Source organism: Cimex lectularius, unplaced genomic scaffold, assembly GCF_000648675.2.
Source record: "Cimex lectularius strain Harlan isolate CLEC.00 unplaced genomic scaffold, Clec_2.1 scaffold20, whole genome shotgun sequence".
Taxonomy (NCBI): domain Eukaryota; kingdom Metazoa; phylum Arthropoda; class Insecta; order Hemiptera; family Cimicidae; genus Cimex; species Cimex lectularius.
In genome coordinates this window covers 2,097,208-2,119,815 of record NW_019392641.1, presented here as the reverse complement: position 1 = coordinate 2,119,815, position 22,608 = coordinate 2,097,208, and the positions used below count along the sequence as shown (strand labels likewise).

The 22,608-nt window shown below is 35.1% G+C and overlaps 1 protein-coding gene and 1 pseudogene across 2 annotated transcripts; one reads left to right on the top strand and one right to left on the bottom strand.

Annotated features, from left to right (window-relative positions):
* The first annotated feature begins 71 nt into the window (after positions 1-71).
* On the top strand, positions 72-21,126 carry LOC106661377 (mediator of RNA polymerase II transcription subunit 12). Of its 2 annotated transcripts, none has more exons than XM_014384708.2 (41): positions 72-613; positions 3,173-3,271; positions 3,704-3,895; positions 3,953-4,112; positions 4,230-4,384; positions 4,487-4,737; positions 5,412-5,526; positions 6,895-7,046; positions 7,104-7,332; positions 7,390-7,633; positions 7,699-7,851; positions 7,910-8,028; positions 8,089-8,184; positions 8,602-8,745; positions 8,804-8,954; positions 9,026-9,172; positions 9,244-9,344; positions 10,955-11,084; positions 11,153-11,440; positions 11,521-11,700; positions 14,284-14,406; positions 14,486-14,560; positions 14,628-14,738; positions 14,809-14,930; positions 14,983-15,149; positions 15,304-15,466; positions 16,796-16,891; positions 16,958-17,106; positions 17,180-17,277; positions 17,345-17,556; positions 17,620-17,804; positions 17,873-18,002; positions 18,083-18,235; positions 18,302-18,538; positions 19,565-19,738; positions 19,806-19,980; positions 20,036-20,192; positions 20,297-20,400; positions 20,498-20,622; positions 20,681-20,815; positions 20,874-21,126. In XM_014384708.2, exons 1-41 carry the CDS (start codon positions 524-526, stop codon positions 21,045-21,047), a joined length of 6,261 nt encoding a protein of 2,086 aa, XP_014240194.1. In that variant the 5' UTR covers positions 72-523; the 3' UTR covers positions 21,048-21,126. The 2 variants fall into 2 exon arrangements, with proteins under 2 accessions (XP_014240194.1, XP_014240193.1); XM_014384707.2 differs by having other exon boundaries at positions 17,162-17,277.
* LOC112128018 lies at positions 8,236-8,354 on the bottom strand (annotated as a pseudogene).
* Positions 21,127-22,608: the final 1,482 nt, after the last annotated feature.

The window sequence follows — 22,608 nt, the reverse complement described above, 5'->3', positions numbered from 1 at the left end:
AAATACAGATGGTTCTATTCATTCCTACTTACTTTTACTTTTTGTTTTCGTTAACTAGTCCTAAGCGCTGAGTAAACAGAGAAGAAAGAACTGGTATTGTTCTTGGGTAAGTTGGGTAAGTCCCGATACCGTTGACATTTGACAGTCCCAGTATCGATACTTATTCCGCATCCCTTACTCGGCTACTCGAAATCGAGTATCGCGATGCCTATGCCTGATGCCAGTCGATTACCTCAAGTTGTCGGACACTCGCTTTACAGTTTACTCCATTCCGTCAAAAAACTTTAGTTTACGCTCAATTTGAACACTTTGGTGGCAAATTGAAGCGTCAGCGACTCGCCATGAAGACGCGAGTATTTCACCCTGAAGTCGGAAATCGGATTCGTGCCGTCCTCTAGAGTTTCTGGAGAGAACTGGAAATTTCCAGATGCGCTGTTCTCTCGAATTCAGCCCCTTGGTGACAAACGCACGATTTTTATTGCGATTTGACGTCTGGCCGTTTTAACAAAGTTCGACGTTGACCATGAAAAGCTTCTCTTACGAAACCAGGTCTCTGAAAAGACCGAGGCTTGGTCCTCCCGACGTCTATCCCCAGGAGCCTAAACAAAAAGAGGTCCGTTCATTTCATTGTTTACATTTTTCTTTTATGTAAATTATATAATATATATAACTTGTATATACAATAATAAGTAAACCGTCTCCTTTCGTTGTGTTGACAATCCTGTCAACAAACATAGATAGACTAAGACAAAATTAACGCACCACTTTTAAAATGTTTTAATGCATTGCACTGAGGTTCATTCACATTTTGGGTTGTAGAAACTAGCCGTTTAAACATTTTATTAATTTACAAAAAACATTATTAAGCTGGGATTCCACTGCGTGAAACTCACTCGCGCAACTGTTTCACGAAATTTGTCTCACGTTGTGGAGACCTAGCCAAGAGCGAAACTACTGACGTGAGAATGTTTTGGGGTGAGCCGAACAGCTATCGGTTTTTTAGTGTGCATTAAAGTGTTTTGTGTTGTTTGTTTTGCTTCGTGTAAACGCATTTTGTCTCGAGCAAGAGAATGAACTAGGAGGAGTGCATTCGACTTATCCGAATGTATCATAGCTACCGATTTTTGTAGGAGGGATGCTAAAGATAAAACTCATCAGAACAAGAGAGAGGATGCATGGAAGGAAATTAGTATCAAAATGGGATAAACTGTAGGTACTCTTAATGCACAAATGAAAACTCAAATGTGGTCTTACAGGAAGACAAGAGATATTCAAAGTCTTCGGAAGTCATCTGGGTAAAGTCTAACAAAATCATCGATGGGTTCTACTGCTATATCCCTGAAAAGACGTTCCCATATTGCAACCACCAACAAAATAATTCTTTGGTCCACCACCGGCATTTTGTTTTTCTTTTTAGCATAAAGTATCACCATGATAGCAAAAGCTGATGCAGCAGTTGGTTAGTTATAAACGGCTTGCTTGTCTTGAGTATACTGCAGGCTCACCTTATTTTGCCTCTAGGTTCCGAAATGTTTCACTCGTGGAAATGGTTAACCTGAGACAAGTTTCGCGCATTGGAAACTCATTTTAAGGTTGGAAAAATTGAAAGAAAACGGTGATCATTTACATTTCCTACCATTAAGGGCTATTGTATCCCTTGTTCTGATAGCACATCAGTGAGTTCTTCAAGAAATTTGTTTAATAGGCCCAGTTTCATGGTTGAACATCTTCTACGGTTCACCTCAACTTTGTGACAATACTGCTCCTAGATTAGAGTGGACTAGAATGAACGTGAACCTCCTGTACATCCCAAAACAATTCCACCTGTGGGCAAGTATAGCACCACAGTTTGTTAGCATACGTGTTGGGTTCCTCTGCTTCCTTGTAGAGTCTACTCGTGCTGTGTTGGATTATATCAATCTTCTTCAAATGCCCATTCAGTCTGTGGTGTCTACGTTAAGAATCGTAGTAAGATTCTTAGTTTTTCCTGCTTCCTTTCCTAACACACTCATTGAATGTGGGAGATATGGGATAATTTTAACTATTTGTTATACTCATTAGTATGCAACTTTAGTCCTAAATTGTAAATTAAACATTTATAATCGATTTCCTCTGAACACCTTTGAGTAGTTTCATTTTATCGTTTGAGAGTTACCAATCATCTTCTGTTCCCATCCTCACAGAATTTTGCTGGCTCAGATGTGTTTTGGCATTTTATCAGATTTCTTTTAGACTATACCCCAGAGATACCAAACCAAGTAGCAGTTACTTTGAACTAACTAGTATAGTTTCGTTATCATGATAACATAGTGGGATTTGTAGTTTACTAGTTTTCTCCACCTCTAGGAAATCATCCACCGAATAGGCTCTGGCATTATGCTGCATTAGCCAGAATCTCTTAATTATTTCTTATAAATACCTGTATGATGTTACAGACTTTCCATGCAAGACTCGGTATTAGCGTCAAAGGAAATTTTACCCCATCTGGGAGACATGCAACATGGGCGAGCGTACATCTATGCTGGGGGGGGGGTCATCTGAACCTGTGAGACCTATTCTCACCTCATCTGTAAATAGAATTTTCTCCCAATTTGACTATGGTCCAATTCACGTGTTCAGCTGTGGTAAGGAGAGATCCATGAGCTCTAAAGTTACATTCATTAAGCCTTTTTTTTATAGCCTCGGTGGAAATAGAAACATTTCAGGCTCACCTTATGAGATCTCTGATCTCATTTCCTGTGACACTGCAGTTGGGCAAGGTCAGGTGAAATAGGTTCTCTGATGTCTGTAGATGTAGGTCAAACCCATCCCTCGCCTTTTTCTCTGAAGCAATGAAAAACAACCCTTCTTCTCTATTGTGTTCACTCTAATATATGACTGGTGCCAATGAACAAAATTAAATAAAATGAAATCAACTTTGGGCAACATTCTACTGTTTGTGTTAAGAGGATTAAAATATTTATAAAAATAAAAAACTAATAAATGAACATTTAAAATAATAACTCATCATGAAAAATATTTTAAATAGTAACTAAAGTGAAAGATAATTTGTTTAATTTTAAAGTAGTAATAATAAGTGGTGCGATAATATTGTCTGTAAGCGGAATCTTATAATCCTGGCCTTTTTTAACAAGTATCTCTGTGCAGTATTAACATTGTGTGTTTTGAACAGGACGAACTGACAGTCACTAACGTGAAGCTCGGCTTTTCTGCATATCAGTTGAGCGATGAATTTGGTACTGCAAGGAATTGCAATGTTACTGCTTCAAAGGTAAAGAAGTTTCGAATTTTCATCCTTCTCCTATCGATTTCCCATTTTTGCTTAATACGTACAACAAAGGTCCCATGAACAATGCACAGTTGCAGTTTCAAAAAAAAAAAAAAAAAAAAAAAAACAGATATAACATAGTCAATCTGTTTTAAGTATCATTGTAAGTACTCACCAAAAAATAGAAAAATGGAGTAATAAAAACCCTAATCGCATGTATAATATTTGTTTCTCAGATTTGGAAGATTGGAGTATCTATATTTTCAAGGTGTCATAACATTGTCATTAGCCCCACACTTTTTTAACGTTGTATTTGCCAAATTTGTATTATTTTTAAATTGATCAAACCAGTCTCTTTCCAATTCCAATATAAAAATAGCATAATATCATCTCACATTGATTGAAATATTACTGAATAATTCTTTATTTGTCAAGATTGGCGCCTATTTTAATGCAATTATTGGAAAAAAAGATGAAATCAACACTCTGCCAGATTCTGGCCGGAAGAGGCAACAAATTAATCCAAAGGACAATTTTTGGCCAGCCACAGGCAGGACAAAAGCGGCAGTCGAGGCTTGGTTCAAAGATTTGTCGGGAAGTAAAGCATTGCTTTCCCTTTCAAAAAAGGTAAGAACCATACATCATTAGGCATTAGTTAGTTTTAATCCTTCCTATTTTTTGTAGGCACCTAATTTTAACAAGAAAGAGGATATCTACCCTCTACTCTGTGATTTTCAAGTACCCATGTTGAGAGCGGCTTGGTTCATAAAACTGAGCTCAGCGTATACTGTGGCTGTGACTGAGGCGAAGGGAAAGAAGAGGCAACTTCCAGATCCAACCCAAGGCAAGAATTATTTGTATTAAATATTTACTTTTCAAAGAAGTTTGTGGATATACACTAATGTTTACATTAATAAATAAAATATATTTCAAAAATAAAAGTGTATTTAAAATGTTCTAGAGTGGACCGCTTCGTTGTTAAAATTCCTTAAAGAGCAACTTAGCAAGTTACAAGAATTTTATCAATCGAGTTCACAAACAACAATGACTGAAGAACAGAAATCATCTCTAAAACTTTGGCACTACACAACTCAATTATCACGCTACTTGTACCAGGTTTGTTGTTAAAACTTTAAAATTTATATAACACAATGCTTGCCACAAATGGCGTTTATTTAAAATGTGTAATAAATTTTGTCCAATTTATTTCCTGTTTAGGAAGGCTTGCTGGACAGGCAAGAAATGCTTCAGTGGATTTTAGAGCAACTTGAAAAGTACAAAAACTGGCCACCAGCAGAAGATGGCCCGCTGCGTCTTGTCCTTCCAGTTGTCCTTCAATACCTCGAGGAATTTGTTCAAAATGAACTTCTCGCTAGGAAACTAGCATATATTTGTATGGGAAGGCTTGCACAACTGTGTAACAATCAAACCGCAGGTGGCGTCTCGCCAAATAGTCCAAACCACAATATGTAAGTGTTACTTAAAATTGTTCTGACATGCATAGAAGAAATTATATTGAAAAAAGTGTGCCAAGTGGATGGACAATATAACTTCCTCACATTTTTTGCTAGCACATGTGCATATATTAATCTATTTGGAATAAAATTTATAGGGATCATCCTACATAATTCCTGAAAATTTCATAAGAATCTGACACATGTTTTCAAGTATATAGCTGTGTGTACAATTGTACTTTTTCACATGTGCAGGCGATATCGTTTATACGATCACAGTGAAATTCATAGGGAATCCAATTTTCGTAATCTCTGCAAATTTCATAAAAATTCGTCTCATGGTTTTGGAGTTGTGATGGTTACAAGGAATTGATCACAGACAGACAAATTTGTTCAGAAGCGTCTGAAATACAAAATGCACAATGCAAAATGCAAATACAAGAGGAAATTTTCATGTAACATTTTGTCTACTTCCCACATGAATACAAGGCTTCCTTATCTTCGATAATTCAGAAGTAAAACAAAATCAATTCTAATTATCTGTGCATGATGAAGTCATCAAGCGAGGGATGGTTGGGAATATGTACACATGAATAATTGATTAATTATCATAAAAATGATTTCATAATATTTTTGGTTATTATATCTCTGTATTGTATAAAATATCTGATAATATTTAATGTTTTTAGGGTTTGTACTACCCAGAATAATACTGTCAGCAACTCGGCTGCTTCTGTCCTAAAGGAATATTTAAATTGCCCTCATCATAAAGATGTTGTTTTGTCTCTAAGTGTAATTATTCAGGTACTAAAAAAATTTTATTTTTGTAATCACTGGTAGATAGTAATTCAGCCATCAGGCTAATTTTTTTTTTTTCATTTCACCCTACATTATTATTTAATTAATACTATTTTTATTTTATTGAAGAACGGACTAGATAATCTCGTTGAGGTCTGTGGGGTGTTCACATAACTTGAATGTTTCTAATGCCTACACTTGCATTCGTCATTCTGGCATTTTACAATCGTTAGTGGTAACAGTGAAACTTCCCTGTGAAGGACACCCATTGATTTCGACCCCTTTGAAACCTAAAGGATTTTTAATATTAATAATAATATCAACCCACTACTATTTAAATAAAGAAGAGATGGTTTTCAAATTCACCAAACCTATTTGTGCAAAGAGCAAAGTTAAACGGCCCTTTGAAACTTTTATTTATTAACAGCCTTATTTTTTTAACTGCATAGTTTTAACAAAGTGTTTTATAAAATAAGGCAAAAAAATTGTTTTTGGTTTCAAAACTGGAGCAATATTGTGTGTTTGTCCAACCTTGGTGTTTACTGATGCTGCATTTTGACTAATCATCTTAAAAGAAATCTTATGCCAATTTCTAAGTATGCAAGCCAACCTTGATGCTTTTAAAATCCGTTTACCCTAAATGTTAAGGCCTTTTCTCGGATAAACGGGTCAGACAGTGGTATACAAATCTAGCATGGCAAAACCATGCAAAAGGCCAGGCTATTTTTGAAGAAAAATTTGTAGGATTGGTTATTTCCAAGTTTGTAAAATTGATCTAAAAGTTCCTTGTTATTCTTTAGAATTTCACTTCCTGGGTCTTTCTGATGGAAAATGTTGTGGCTAAATCACTCTTGCACACTTTTTTTCAGTTTTTAACTCATTTTAATTATATTAATTTTCTCTTTAAGTATCAAGGGGAGGTGTGATATTCTTGTGTTGAAATTCGAAGTCAAACTGAATAAGCACATAAACATGTTTGCGAAGTGGCATAATCAAAATATGCATATCAAATTCAAGACAAAATACGGAAGGCAAATAAAACACATAGGAGAAATATAATTTCTCAGAATTGTCCATTTTCAGGAGACTGCTGTCTGCTTTTGAGAAGAGTTTTGTAAATAGTCGAAAAGGTCGTTTGCCATCCTTTATTGGGAATGTGTGCTTTAGAGAAGATTTTAATGGGAAGACTGGGGGGGGGGTCACTGGGGTATCAGAATTTGTCGGTTCAAAGGAGGCGTCTGCTTTCTAGAGGTGTCTGTTAAGGGAAGTTTAACTGTAATACCATTAAAGAATAGTACAGGGTTGATTGGAAACTAAAAAACTTTGTAAAATATAGTATATAAACACAGTCGATAATTTATATCATGATTTTAGGTCATTACATTAGAATGTCCAACAGCTTTGGTATGGAATAGCATCGGTGAAGGGAAGTCTGCCTCTATGTTAAACGGTTCTCCTTTAGACATTCTTTTATGTTCACCTTCCTTGCTACCAATGCCACAAAGAAATTCCAACCAGCATTTACGGTAAGTTGGTACGATTATGTAGTTGAAAGCCTGAAGTAAATAACACTTTCTTTTTAGTAATCAGTTGAGAGCCGCTGAAGAGATGATAAAACAAAGGAGCCAAGCGGCAGAAAATAAATGGTCCTGTGATAAATGGCAACAGTCGTGTGCGGGAGTTAAGACTCAAAGAGTACTAACGGCTTTAGACGCACTAGATAGACATTCCTTTCACAAAGTGGACACAAACAACTCATTGGATACACTCTACCAAAAAATATTTCCAAATCCACCAGAAAAAAACCAATTTGTTAGTGCTTTACCGTTAAAATAAGTAGTCGTTATTAAACGTATTTTGAATTTTCAGCAAATAGAAAAAGAAGAACCGATTGTTAACTTGTTGTGCTGGTGGGCTGTGAGTGGTGTTCGTTACGGTGAACATAGAGCGATCGCTGTTGCCAAACTCTTGGAAAGGAGGAACAATCAAATTCAACAAGGTCAAGAAACCGATGTAACAGATGACAAAGATTCGGTAAACTCGGCTACACCAGGCCTGCCAGTGTTTCAATCACTTCTAATGAAGTATCTGGACAACGATGCACCAGTGTTAGGTTGTCTCATCATGCACCATAACTTTTAATAATTTGTAAATACCAAATTGTTTTCTTTAATACAGATGACACCAGTAATTATCCCACGAATCGGACAGTTTTTACAAATTTGGTACATTTGTTTTCTGAACTTGTGAGGCATGATGTTTTCTCGCATGACGCCTACATGTGCACATTAATTTCAAGAGGAGATCTTTTGCAAATAAGTGAACAGAATGGTAAAAAACATTTATAGTAAATAATTATGTTGAAATGTAATAATTCATTTTTAAACAGTAACAAATCCAGGTAGTTCAGCAAGGCCCAGTAGTAATAAACCTTTAGAAACACCATCTCAGATACATTTAGACAGTGATCCAACAGCGTTGTTCTATTTAAAACCTAGCAAATTACAGGTTGGAACATTTTTAAGTTATAAGTTTTGATGAAATTGTAAAAATTTAACATTTTTTTAGGAACATGGAAGAGCGATGGAATGTGATGATAGTAAAATTGATGACGATTTGGGCGAGTTATTGCAAACTATTACAAAAGAACAACAAAATTCAATGGTAAGCCTGCAAGTTAAGATTTAATTTAAATTGACCTATTTAGCACAATAAAATGGATTACTAACTTTCAATTAATTAATCTTTTTATGTAAGATTTTGGTTGAAATGAATAAGTTCGTGTCACAAGCAGATACTATACTTTGATCTTAGCCAAAAGGCCGAGAAGCGAAAAGTTAGTGTCACGAGCCAGGGTATGAGTCTACCCAGGCATTTAACCCCTCGGGTCTTGGTCGCCCACTCTACTTAATATAGTAATAGTGTCACAAGCGGGATAAAAAGATTAATTAATTGAAAGAAGTAATTTGGTCAACCAGACCACTAAATCTAATGGATTTAATAAATTACTAAGTAGACTACAAGTTCATCTTAGGAAATCTCACAATTAAATGGTCGATTACTAATAAATATTTTTCCCAGGATGCTCCTGATTCGCCGAAAGATGTTAGTGGTTCATTAGTGTCAGGTGGAATCAATCACCTTAATTCAGAAGTCGATAACTCTGGACTAAACGGAAAACCTTCAAGGCATCTCCTTTATACAACACATTTTCCTCTGCCACAAGTTAGTTTCGACTTTCATTTAATACTGACCCTTATATATTAATTTTACAAACTTTTAGGATGAAAGTTGTTCTCATGAGTGTAACCAAAGGCATGTGCTTTTATACGGTGTTGGACGAGTTCGGGATGAAGCTCGACATGTTGTGAAACGGACAGCGAAAGATATTTGCAAATTGTTTTCTAAAAAATTCAGCATCGATGTCGCTGAAGGTACTTTTAAATGTTATACATTTTTTTATTTGCCAATATGCCAGGCTAATCAACGAAATTGTAACATTCAGGTGGCAAAGTAAAGAAACATTCCAGAAATGAATTCAACTTTGAATCTACAACTGCAAGAGTACAGAATTTATCTTTTTTTGACCAGCATGTAGTTACATGGCAGTGCAGCATTACTGTTTATGAGATGATAAGCTCATTTGCTTCGGGTGAGCATCAACTAAAATAAAATATTATGTAATACTGATCCAGGCTATTACTCAAGTTTTATGATTTTCAGGAAACTCAAATTATCTTCCAGTCCAAGAGCATGTCGCGTTTTTATTTGATCTGATGGAACTGGCCTTAAATATTTATGGATTAATTGATGTTTGCATACAGGTACTTTTTACATACAGTCAGCTTAAGTTAATTTGAATTTCTTAATAATATGAACTCCTCATCAGGTCACTTTGTTAAATCAAAAAATTCTGAACATTTCAATACACTCGGTGATAGGAAATATTTTTCATAACAATTAATTAAGGTTTTTAGTTGAGATAAAAAAGTCAATGGCACGAGCGGGATTCGAACCCACGATCTTAGGCTAGATAGGCCACTGCTCTACCACTTGAGCTATTGTGACCTCGATCCACTCGGACACCAGCTTCCCATCTCAACCCCACCTTTTGAATTTTCCCTCCTTTTTGCCATTTTTCAAATGTCGTGTAATCGGATTGGATTCTCGACGACAAATGAAATAGCCACGGAGAGCTTTAGTGAATATACTTTATTTTAAATTTTTAAATTCCGCTTGACCAATTAATATATTACAATTAATTAAGGTTTTTAGTTGAGATAAAAAAGTCAATGGCACGAGCGGGATTCGAACCCTCGATCTTAGGCTAGATAGGCCACTGCTCTACCACTTGAGCTATCGTGACCTCGATCCGCTCGGACACCGACTTCCCATCTCAACCCCACCTTTTGAATTTTCCCTCCTTTTTGCCATTTTTCATAACAGGGGGAGGAAGGATGCTCTAATTTGAAATGGAGCCCCATGACCTTTTTATAATTCGAACTTTTTATTTGTAATATTCCTTCAAATTTCCACGTATTATTTCTTAATTTCTTTTAATTTTCTCTAGTTGTTAGGTTGGCTGTTCAACGTTCAATTTTACAGTTGATCTATTTCCGCTTTTTCGTTATTTTTACAATGTTTTTTGTATGTACAATTTACCATGTAATAACTTGGAAAAATGCATATCAGCTCTTAACGTTTTTTATTATTATTCGAATATCTTGATATTATGAATTATTTTTGTTGTCCCTTGGGTTTTCAAATTCAAGAGTTGAGTTATGTAAGTCTGTAATGTTTATGTAGGAAAAATTGGGTTTTGTGAACGTTATAGACTATTTTACTCCCTATACCTTTAGTAATATTAATACTAATGCATAGTTTTATGGTATATGATTATAGTGCTGTGCCTATTATCTCGCTGTTTTTTTCCATTAGATGTGGTTCATACTTTAAGAACGGCTAAAAGATCTTAAAAATATTTTTTGTCAAGCCTAATCATCCTTGTTGAATATATTGAAAAGTTAAATCATTTTAAACTGATGTTAAAATAAAATTACATTGTGGCCACAGCGGTTTAAAGGTCAAATGGCGACTCCACTGTAAGATAAAAGACCTAGGTTCGAATCCACTGGCCCTGGGATTTGAACCTGACATTCAGTCCCCCCCCCCCAAAAAAAAAGAAGAACATCAGCACCATGAGAGTTCGTATAACCTTATAGTTGAATTACCCTCTGATATGGGTTGTTCCTCGGACTGTTGAGATAAGCCTCGTCCTAGTTCTTTCTTCTTACGGCTTGTTCCTCTCCTTGAACACACAAACTCTACTCACACAACTGCTGACTAGATGGGTCGTTAATTATTTATAAAATCTAATTACCTTACTACTGGCTTAAAATGTAATGGAATTGTAACAGAATAATTATTACTATAGATTCTCAAAGAAATTCCCGAAGTTGAAGCTCAGCTGGATGCAAAAGGATCGAATTTAGTCAAAACATACACAACGGGGCTTGTTTTGTATATTGTCGGTGTATTACGAAGGTATCACTGCTGTCTTTTATGTAAGTACTTCCTTCACTACTCCTATGTGATTAACTAACTTGTTTATTTATGCTATTTTTTATTCTAGTATCTGGAGAACAGACTGTGGCAGTATTCGAAGGGTTATGCAGAGTTGTTAAACATATTTCAAACCCCGGCGACTGCTCTAGCGCCGAAAGATGCGTACTTTCACATCTGTACGATTTGTATGCTTCGTGCAATTTGCTGAAGACCCGGCCCCACAGCGCTGAGCCGTTCAGCAATGCCTATCCGAAAATCCGCGCCGCCCTTTACTCATCTCTAACCCCGAACCAATCTGGGAATCAGACTATAACACCTTTTCTGGCCGACGTTATTAAATCCGTCCGGAAAGGAAGTATGTCTCAATATTGACAATAGATTATTTTACAGAATAAATTTACAGGGGATGTAATCGTATAAAATGTTCAATTTTAGTGAAAATTGAGCCAGCGTGGTACAGACAGCTGAATGATAGCTCAAATAATCGTTACTCATTCGTATGCAATACAATAATGGCTGTTTGTTCAACAAATGATGTTGATAGACTCAACGATTTGGGACATCTCAGCGCAGAATTAACCGCCCATTGCAACCTGTTGTCAGCAGAGTGGCTAGGTACGTTAATTTAATTATTTACTTAATGTAATGTATGCATATTTTCAGCATTACCATCTAACGACTAACATCTTACTTTGTATGTGTGCTTAGTATATTTTTCAGTTTTCAGAAAAATAAGTCAAACTTTCAAAATATAAATTTATCTTATTTTTAATTCAAAACATAATTTCCTTACTTTTCTATAAATGAATAATAAACTGTAAAAACCATATACGTTTTTATAAAAGTTTGATGACCTAGAGAACAATTTTAGTCAAAAATTACCTTTTAAGAGGTTGTCTAGGGAGTACAAGTAAAAATTGGAAGGGGCAAGGTCTGGAGAGTATGGAGGGTGGGTGACTGTTGCCAGCCTAACTCGGCGATTTTACTCTGAGTGAGTGAAGCTGTGTGAGGAATGACATTGTGATGGTGAAACAAGATGTTGCATCTATTCTCCAGGGCTGGATGTTTATCCACAGTATACCCCTGCTGTAAAGGTTTGGCTATGTGGTAAGAGTTCCCAAAAATTATTTCTCGAATATCCCACCAAACAGACTCTAGGACCTTATGAGGATTCAATCCAGCTCTTGACATTGATGACGGTGTTTCATTCTTGTGGCAAATGATCTTTCAGCTGTAACATTTTTGTAAAGGACACACTTCTCATTTCTAATTTGACCAAATAGGGAATAAACACTTCTGGTTTATGCTTATTAACGCACAAGCCATATGGTATTTCTTATTCCTAAGGGACAATTCATGGGGAACTCATGAATCGAGTTTCACATTGTAACCTAGAGATCGGATCCTTCTTTCCATTGTGGGATGTATATGAAATCATTCTAATAGCTCTGCTTCATTTAATTTGTCTTCATCCTCCAATGCCACTAATAAATCATTGCTTTTAAGATCATTATGCTGTCAATAACAAGGCTGGTCTTTGATTCGTCACTTCATTACAAAAATGTTGGAATCACTGTTGGCACTCATGTTCAGTAACTAAATAAACCATAAATTTTGACAGGCATCAGCCGCTCTATGCCCCAGATTGAAGTCGTGTAGCAAGCAATGCCTCAAATGAATTTTATCTGCTTCCATGTTGTACGCGTCACAGTTTATTCTAAACAGACTTTTGGGATCAACCGCCCCTTTCTTACTCTTTCAATAAGTCTTTTCCGACTAGAGCTAATGGGGCTAGCAGGTAATAATTGATCACCTTAAGGTGGCCATTCATGATCACTCCTAGCAAAAACCACGTCAATGGCAAAACTGAACTGGCGTGCCCAGCTGGGTCGAATATTCGACTGGTCCAAACTCCATCGCGCCACTCCACACGACTATGGTGCAACGACGGCATGGCGCCTTCGTGAATGGGAAAACCTGGCGTGAACGGTGGAATATTGGAGCGCTGGCTTGGTCGTGAATGGGAAAACCCGCGTTTTTTTGGCGCAGTCTCCATCTTTCTGTCACTGAGCAAACATCTCCGTCCTACATTCTCAAAAAGTCAAAAACGTTTATTCTTTATTGGCAATGACATCCAATCGAGATTTTATTGTTGAGGTGATTGGATTGTATTAAAATGTACCATGCTTATGGAAAGTGGTGGACAATGATTACCACGATAGAAATAAAAGAAATTCGGTTCTCAACCAGTTGGTCGACCTTTTCAAAACAAAGGATACAAATGCAACGAGAGATGCGGTATTGATAACCCCTAAGTGCTGAGTTAGTTAATCGTAGTTGAGAACTTAAGTTCTTCGTAGTTCATCCCTGTAGCGAGAAATCATAATGTGGCTGCCAACCTTTCATGTAGAGTGATGATTTCTCTCATGTCTGTCTTTTGTTTTCTAATCAAAGGGGTAACAAGCTGGAGTAAATATAAATAAGACGCTAATCTTTTTTTTGTGTAAGGTTTTGGTTGAAATGAAAAAGTAGTGTCACGAGGGGATTCGAATCCACAACATTCGGCTAAAATCGTGACTTCGATAGTTTGATCCACTCGGACACCAACTCCCCATCTCAACCTTAAACCTTTCGAATTTTCTCTCTTTTTGCCATATTTTGGTGTCCGAGAGGATCGAAGTCACGATAGCTCGAAGGCCATGGATTCAGATCCCGCTCGTGGCACTAGCTTTTTCATTTCAACCAAAACCTTACTAAAAGATTAATTAATTGAAAGAAGTAATTTGGTCAATAGAACACTAAATATAATGAATAAATAAGACGTGAGTATTACTGCTTCTGTTCAGGAGCCACTTCTTACACCATTTCCTCTTTGGTTTTTTTTGCTTTTAATATATAAACAAACAGCAGCGTAGCACAAGAGATTGTCATCCATTTTGAGAAGGTAATTCACTGGCTGATGTTCGGAGCGACTGTCTGTGAAGCAGTCGTGAATGCCCCCTCAAATTTCAGGCTCTCCAAATGGAGCTGTACGGCTTGGCGCATTTGGAGCAATCGTGAATGGCCACCTTTATAAGGCGAAAGTCGAAATTTGATGGGGGAAAATGAAAAAAAAAACCTATGCACACATCCAATACAATACTTGTTCTTGCTGTTATTTTGTAGTAAATTCACAATAGTATTTGGCTTCTGTTCCAGGCGTTCTAACTGCTCTTTGCTACACTTCTAGTAGCCCTTCTTACACAGAAGTTACATCCCATGTTGACATTCATGACCTCTCTATTCACAATTCACTAGCATTATTCACTTCAATTTTAGTTGGTAAGTCAATAAAATTTCTATAGATATATTTAAAATGTAATATTTTAATTAAAAAGATAACTTTTATTTTATTTTTAAGCAAGGCACTGTTTCTCTCTTGAAGATTTTGTAGTCCATGTTGCTCTTCCATCCCTTATGACAGTTTGCAATGAAGGTCAGTTTTTAATTCTTGTTTTTGTTAATTGATAATTTACTATATGTGTGCATGAATGTGTATACAGGTAGAGGTGATGCTGATTTAGATGCTGAAGCAGGAGCTAGGTTAACATGTCATTTGTTGTTAAGACTTTTTAAAACAAGTGAAGTTCCTCAACCTGCAATGTATTCCGTTGGTAAATGAACAAGCTTAATTTGAATTGAAAATGATTTTTTTGTTGGAATCACTTACATTATTAATTTTAGGTACATCGCCGCATCCTCTACCGGTAAACTCTACTTCGAGTATTAAGTTAAGCTGCGATAGGCATCTTTTAGCAGCTGCACACAACAATATCAAAGTTGGCCCTGTGCTAGCAGTACTTAAGGTTTGTTTTATCTGCTCATCTTATTGAACAAATAATAAACTTATTTTTTTAGGGTATCCTCGTTGTCGGTGACGCAACAGCTGGCAGAGGCAGCCGTGGGAAAATAAAGCCTCATAAAATGACTCCTCCTAGTGGACAAGGAGAACTCAGCATTAGTCATATCTTAGGAACTTCAGATTCTTTGGGAGGAGCGCGTGATGAATTATTATTGGAATTGGGGTATTTTTTTTTTAAATTTCATTATAAAAATTTATTATTTTTGTTTTGTATAGATTTTAAGGTATGGTTGTCTTTCTTAATGTTAATTGATAGTCAGGGGAATTTTTTTATCAATTGTCAAAACATTATAATACTTTTTTCCATTTAATTTTAGTGGTGGAAACAATATATCTAGCAATGGAGGCTTGTCAGAGCTAGCTCAGTTGGTTCTTAAAGAAATGTGCAGCGAAGAGTGGGTGTTGGAACGTTGTTTGCAACGGCCTGAAGATCTTTGCACTCAGGATATGATGTTGGACAGTATGTTAACTGCAAAACAGGTAAATTCAATTAAAGATAAAATAGTTGGTTCTAGGGTTCATACATACATTAATAATTCACTTGTATAAACAGAATTAATGTAATAATTTTGTATAGACTTTAATATTAAAGCTTTGATGCAGTTTTGAGAATTGGATTATTTCTTGACATGAAAGTGAAGATTAAAAATATTTTTCTCTGAACTCTGATAAGCCAAAAATTCTGCACACTTGATGTTTTTTATTTTCTGCACCATAATAAAATTATGTTGTTAATTTTTCTCAATTTTAACAATAAATATTTCTTTATATTATCTTCAAAATTGGGATTATGATTTAGAGACTGGATTTTCGGTTAATCATTTTCATTCTCATTATTTACTTTTGGTAAATATTTATTGATTCTCATTCGAGTTGTAACCAAATGTATGCTTTTCTTTTATGCTTACAAGTCAAACAATTCATCAGCACTAGGAAGTACAAGGGGTATAAATATTTAAATGAGCTGCTTGAATGTTTAAAAAAAAATCTGGATTAATGGCTTTTTGCATCAGATTATATAAATTGACCAGAACACACTGAGATTCATGACTTTACTTTGCCTGAGAACACAACCATTGTTCTCACACCAGTTTTTTACAAATGAGTCCAAATTTGCTCTACAACTCCAGGCTTCATGTGGACAAAACGAGTGAGCGGAATGTAATTTTTTTCCCAGTGCTGATGTCCATTTCAAGGTTTTGATGGTTTGGACAGGGATTTCAATGGAGGGTCATACAAAGTTGGTTGTTGTTCCTAGAGGGTTGCTATATGGAACCGAATCACTGGGCAATCCAATATTCTATGAGTTGAACAAGAGCTTGTGCAACCCTTCCTGATAGATTCAAGAATCTTGAAAGGGCTCTTCATGATGAACGAGGTTAACTTTCTGTGAAGAGACTTTTCCTGGCTTTGAGAAAGCCTGCCAAGGCATCTTTAAGTTACAGTTAATACAAGAGGAGGAAATTTGAGTTATTGATGAAAAGCTAAAAAGAAAAAAAAGTTTTCCTGAGCGATTATTGTTTACATTTACTTTTTGAAACAAAATATACTCAATTATTAAAAGTATAAAGATTTTGTCAATTTAAAATCGAATAAATATCAAAAATAACCAGGAAAGAAAATATTTACAAGTTAGCAGAAATTTTTGATTGTAAGTTTAATTCTAAAAACAAAACTAATTTCTAAAAGTTTGTTGAATTATTTTTGTATTATTTTTTTTTACAATTTCTTCCATGCAGTTTTTTTAAATCAAGCTTTGTTATTTTTTTATCAACAATTTATCAGTAATATTCATTTTAACCTTTTAAGGCACAGAGACTGCTTCATATGATATGCTATCCTGACAATCCTGTCAGTACAGATGTGAATCTAGATCAAAAAACAATGATAACAAACATTTTGGAGGTAAATAAAAATACATTTTGTTTAAACAATAATATACTAAAAAATGTAATTATTATATTTAATCAGAATCTTGAGCTCTGGACATTGAGAGTTTCTTGGCTGGATATGCAGTTGATGTTAAAACAGTATGCGTCGAATAATCAAGAGTTAAACCAGTGGCTTGACATCGTTGCTAAAGCTGCGATAAATTTGTTCAACTTGCCAGTATCCAATAAGTAATACAAAATATATTATAATTGAGCATTTTTACTTTTGAAATTAAACCTCAAGTGTTTTCAATATTTACAGAGAAGACAATTGCAAAGGTAAAAACTCAATGTGGTTGGTTGCACCTCTTGTAGCGAAATTACCGTCAACAGTGCAAGGAAGAGTACTGAAAGTAGCAGGTATATTTGAGTTACTCAGTTTTAATAATTCTTTCGAAATTAATTGTACAAAACAATACAAATCTAGGGCAAGTGTTGGAGTCAGGAAATTGGTTTACAAACAGTGCCAAAAACAAGGGAAGTACACCAACAAGGCCATCTTCAGGTCCGCATATGGGGCACCATCAGCCATTTTTAGCACTGGTTTTAACTTGTTTAAAAGGGCAAGATGATCAGCGGGAAGGATTGTTAACATCACTGCAGACACAGTTAACACAATGTTTGCAAATAGTTAAAGAAGTAAGTTTAATATTTGTTTAAATATTGTTCAGTAAGAAATAATTTGATTTTTATTGTTCATAGGATCGCAATTACATATGTGAAAATCATAAGAGCCGGACTGCCATGCAAGACGCTTTGTTATTAAGATTTTCCCTAATTGGCGGGATGTTTGACACAATCCAACGCAATACAACTTTGACTACTGACTGGGCAATTCTTCTAGTTCAATTAGTCATTTATGGTGTTATAGATTTAAATAACAATTCGTAAGTTGAATTTATGCTGTTTTAAAGATGGAAGTGTGATCCAATGGTAATCAATGTTTTTTTTTCAGGGAGCTCTTTAATACGGTTTTAGATATGCTAGCAACCTTAATTCACTCAACACTCGTATCAGATTCACAGTCAGAGAAATGCGAGGAAAATAGAAAACACTATCAAAATTTAATGAAAAAATTAAAGAAAGTATGTTTCCTTGCAATTGTTTTCGTGTATTCATCTTCTTTTTTTTACTTATGAAAATATTTTGGCATGTGTGATTTTAGGAAGTCGGAGAACGAAATTCCCCTTCCATACAATATGTAAAACAGTTATTACCACTTCCAAAGAAGCAAACGGAAGTTATTGCCTGCAGCCCTTCTGGGCTGGTCACCGATATGAAAGGAAATAAGATTGCATTCGACTCGAGTGACAAACACGTAAAGCTAACTCGTCCAGCGACATCTCGCTCACATAAAATTCAAAACGATAATTTATTTTGACAGGGTCTTCAAGTCAGCGAGAAGCAAAGGATAAATCCATGGGATATCCTCGAAGGGCAAAAGAATTTGGCGCCACTCTCTTGGCCTTGGTTTGGTGCGATACGTGTTGAAAGGAGACTTTTGCCATTCGAGGAGACGCATAGGCTTTTACAGTGCCACACTCACTCGCTTGCCAAGAGTTCTGATTTTTATCTTGAGCCACTGCCTCTTCCTCCTGAAGATATTGACCCACCAAAGCCTGTATGTCTGCTATACCTTACTTTTACATTACTATGTTTAAATGTACACAGTCATTGATTCTAGTTTTTATTTTGTTGATTTTTCATTTAACTACTTATTCAGTAAGGGGTAATAAATTCAAATTTTATATATTTCTAGTTAATTTAATAGTATTACATTTTAATTGTCAAAAAATAATAATAATAGTTAAAAAAGTGGTTAGTGGCTGCAATGGTCAAGTTTTTGACATGGCACACATTACTGTACTTACAAATGTTTCTCTCTCTCTCTCTCTCTCTCTCTCTCTCTCTCTCTCTCTCTCTCTCTCTCTCACACCCCAAATTAATGACACCCCGAGGATATAATATGACTGACCAACATAATACCTCTGCTGTTACGGAAAAAAAATAAAAACCTTATTAAATTCTACTACCGAATAAATTAATGTCTGATCAAAATTAATAATTTATGCCTGTGTATATTAATAGTGCAATATACTTTTCCATAATTGTATGTAAAATATGTTTTTGTTTAGTTTTTAGGACATATATTTCATTGAAAAGTGTACATCTATCCTGTATTCTGTAAATTTATATATAATCTATCTATTATCCATTAATATTTACACAAATATAGTATTATCTTTTTTTAATTAAAATTTTAATTGTTAGCTATTATAATAGTAAATTTTAATTTATTTTTTCTATCTTTAAACATGGATATGTTGGAGCTTTACTATGAAATATATGTTTACTGGCTGTTAACCATTATAATTTTCAATTACAAGGCTTGCTTTTTACTTGACAATATTTTTTTATTATTTTTTATGTGTTCTCTACTTTCTCTGTAAGATAGTTATTCTAAAATTTTGTTTTGCTTAATTAAACACCAGTGTTTCTTTAAACCCATTAGTGTCAATATTTAATAAATAATCAGTTCTACAGATTAAGCAAGACTTGTATTTGTAATTAAAGTGGTAGTGGCCAACGATTATTTTTTAGTTCTCTACTTTGAAGCTGGAAAGAACAGAGAACATGCCTAATATAGTGTACTTGTGTGTATTGCGCTCAGATGAAGGGCGGACCCGGTATTCACGAGAGCACGCCACCCTCTGTAGACAGCCCGAGAGGTGGAAAGCGCCACATGGGAAAACAGGCCTTGAGTACAAGAAGGAAAAAACAGACGAACAAACCGGGAACTCCTGTCATGCAGCATGTTCAAGTTAGTCCTCTGAAATCTTATTTTTGATAAATTTTATTGATATGTTTCATTCTTGTTTAAAATGAAGCAAGGTGGCCCGGGACCACAGAATCAAATTGGTCAAATGGTCGGGCCGTATAATACGCAAGGGCAAGGTGGCATATTCCCTGGTGGGCCTCAACCGTCTCAATGGGGTGGTGCCCCTCCATACCAACAGCAGCATCCACAGCAAGTGTACTATCCACAACAGGCTATGCAGCAAGGTATAAACTATACAGCTTTAATAAAGGATTTGTCATTACAAAATTTTCTTAATAGGTGCAGGTAATCCTGCTGGTCCTGGAAGAGTGAACCAAAGCAAACAAGCGTTGTCAAATATGCTTAGAATGCGAATACCACCTTCAAGCCAGTACATAGGGCAAAATCAACCCCAAATGCAAAATTTCCAACCAATGCCTCGTCAAACTATGTTCAGGTACTGTTACATTATTGTTTTGTTTTTAAACATTTTTTCCTTCACTTTACTCCATTTGGACCAATATATTGAAATTTATGTTTTTTGTCATTTTTTGTACCAAGGCAACAAATACAAGGCATACAAACAGGAATGCAGGGTAACAATCAATCAAATCAAATGTTCCCAGCACAACAACAACAAATATACCAAAATATACAGCAACAAGGTATGTAACCCTGTTTTCTTAACATAAAATTCTAATTTCTAGTGAAGGCTGGTATTAATTAAACACAGTTCTACATTTACCCTTATCATATGCTTAGGAATAAATCAAAATTATGGTGGTTACGGAGCTGGTGGTATGGTTACAAACACAGGAATGTTCCCAGACCAGCCTATGATGAGAACTCCCGAGTACCAACAAAGAATGAGAGGCCCATACATGCAGGTAAGTTAGTAAATTATCAAACTCAATTTTTCACACATTAAACAATATTTTTTTACAGCAGGCTCCCAATGTCACTATGTCTTCTATGGGTGGACCTCTAAGTCAGAACCAGCCAGCACCACCTTACACAAGGCCCGGAGCTCCAAACCAGCAACAACAACAGGCACAACCGACTCCACAGCATTTTACTCAGGTATTATAAACCTTTTTTAAAACTTTGTATTTGTGTTAATTTTTTTATATTTTTTTAGCAACAAATGAATCAACAACGAATGAGGCAGCAGCTCATGGCGATGCAACATCAAAATCAGCAGCAGCAGTCACAAAACCCAACAGCAATTGTAGCCCAACTGCAAAGACAAATGCATTCAGGAAACCAACAACAAAACCAGCAACACATGTATCAGCAGCCACCCCCGTATTAATCTCAAACAAATGTTGGGTCCAAAATGTATTTGAAATATAAACTTGATATGCGTATTTCTCAGTAACGCATATTTTTTTTTTAAAAAAAGTATGGTCATGAACATGTGACATTGGTCTTATGTCCAAATTGTGTACATTTTAAGGTAAATTCGCTTCCATGAGTAAAAATATCTTTATGCAAAATTAAAAGTTAATAAGTTTAGAGAAATCGTTTATCTTACATTTTGTATTTTTGTTTTTTTAAATGTATAGAATATGTTTTGTTATTGTTTAGAAAATATAATTTATTTGTGTATTGTAAATAAAATGAGTATTTTTTTTATTTGCTAAGCATGTTTAAATTAATGCTACCTTGTTTTAACCCATACATTAATTTTGTATGTTTAAAAATAATTATTTTGTTTTCGCCAGCCTTGTTGTTTTCTATTTTTGATACTTTTTATCGAGGAGTCGGCCAGTTTTTAAATTAAAAAAATCCGAGACAATTAAAATTTATTGTTTGTAATTTCCCACGAGCCAAAAATTGTTGATCTGACTCTTCAGGATAGTGGGATCAAATTAGGGCTTAACTAGTTCAAATAGCAAGATCAATGTATTTTTTAATGGTATTTTAACACTGAATTAAATTGAAAATGTTTTTTAAATAATTTTAATTATTAATAAATTAATTGTTTTATGGGTTTCCAAACACACATAATTTCTTCAAATAACTGTAAGAAAAAAGGATGTAGTTCATTAAAGTGCGATTCAAACGTGTAAATTTTAGTCAGGGGAGTGGTTAAGGCATCTAACTCATGTTTGCTATGCTCGGTTCTCAGTTCAAATCCCAGCAGAGTACAAAACTTTATAATTAATTATAGTGCGAAAAAAGAATTGTAAAGTGGTTTGACCCCTTGACCACAACTCTGAAAGGGTAGATTAACCCTCTTATACGTCAGGAATTACTACTACTATACCACAAAAGTGTACAGGTTGTACCAGTGGTGTAGCAGCTCTTCCTAGCAAGGGATTTGGAAGATTGTACAAAGAATAAATTTTTCAACTTGAAAATAATTTATACTAATTGTAATGTAAGCAATGGTAGGCTGATGATTTTCTCAACATTTATGCAAGAATAATTAAATTGTACATACAAGATCGAGGGTAAGGAGAATTTGAAAGAAAGAAAAACAGTCAGTCCGTTTGTTGAGCTTTCAATGTATACATCCCATTCATTGGGACTTGGAAACTAGTTCTGATGATTTACAATATACAACAAATATAATCTGTGAACAACACAAAAATTATATGGGAAAATTTTTGATGATTTTGAACTATCGGTTGAGTCAAAAGTTGCAAGTTAGCAAATGAAGCCTTTCAACTAGTTCATCTTGATCTCGTGTAGCAATCTTGTTAAAAATTGGTCAAAATATCTACAAATACTTTCTAAAACTAAGGGAAAATAGACCTATTGCCAACAAATTACCATCTTTTCACAGCTCTCAACAATAGGACTCATCCCCAATGTTTCTGTTGCAATTCCAAATGACTGGACTTTGCTACTGGTGAGGTAGTTGTCTT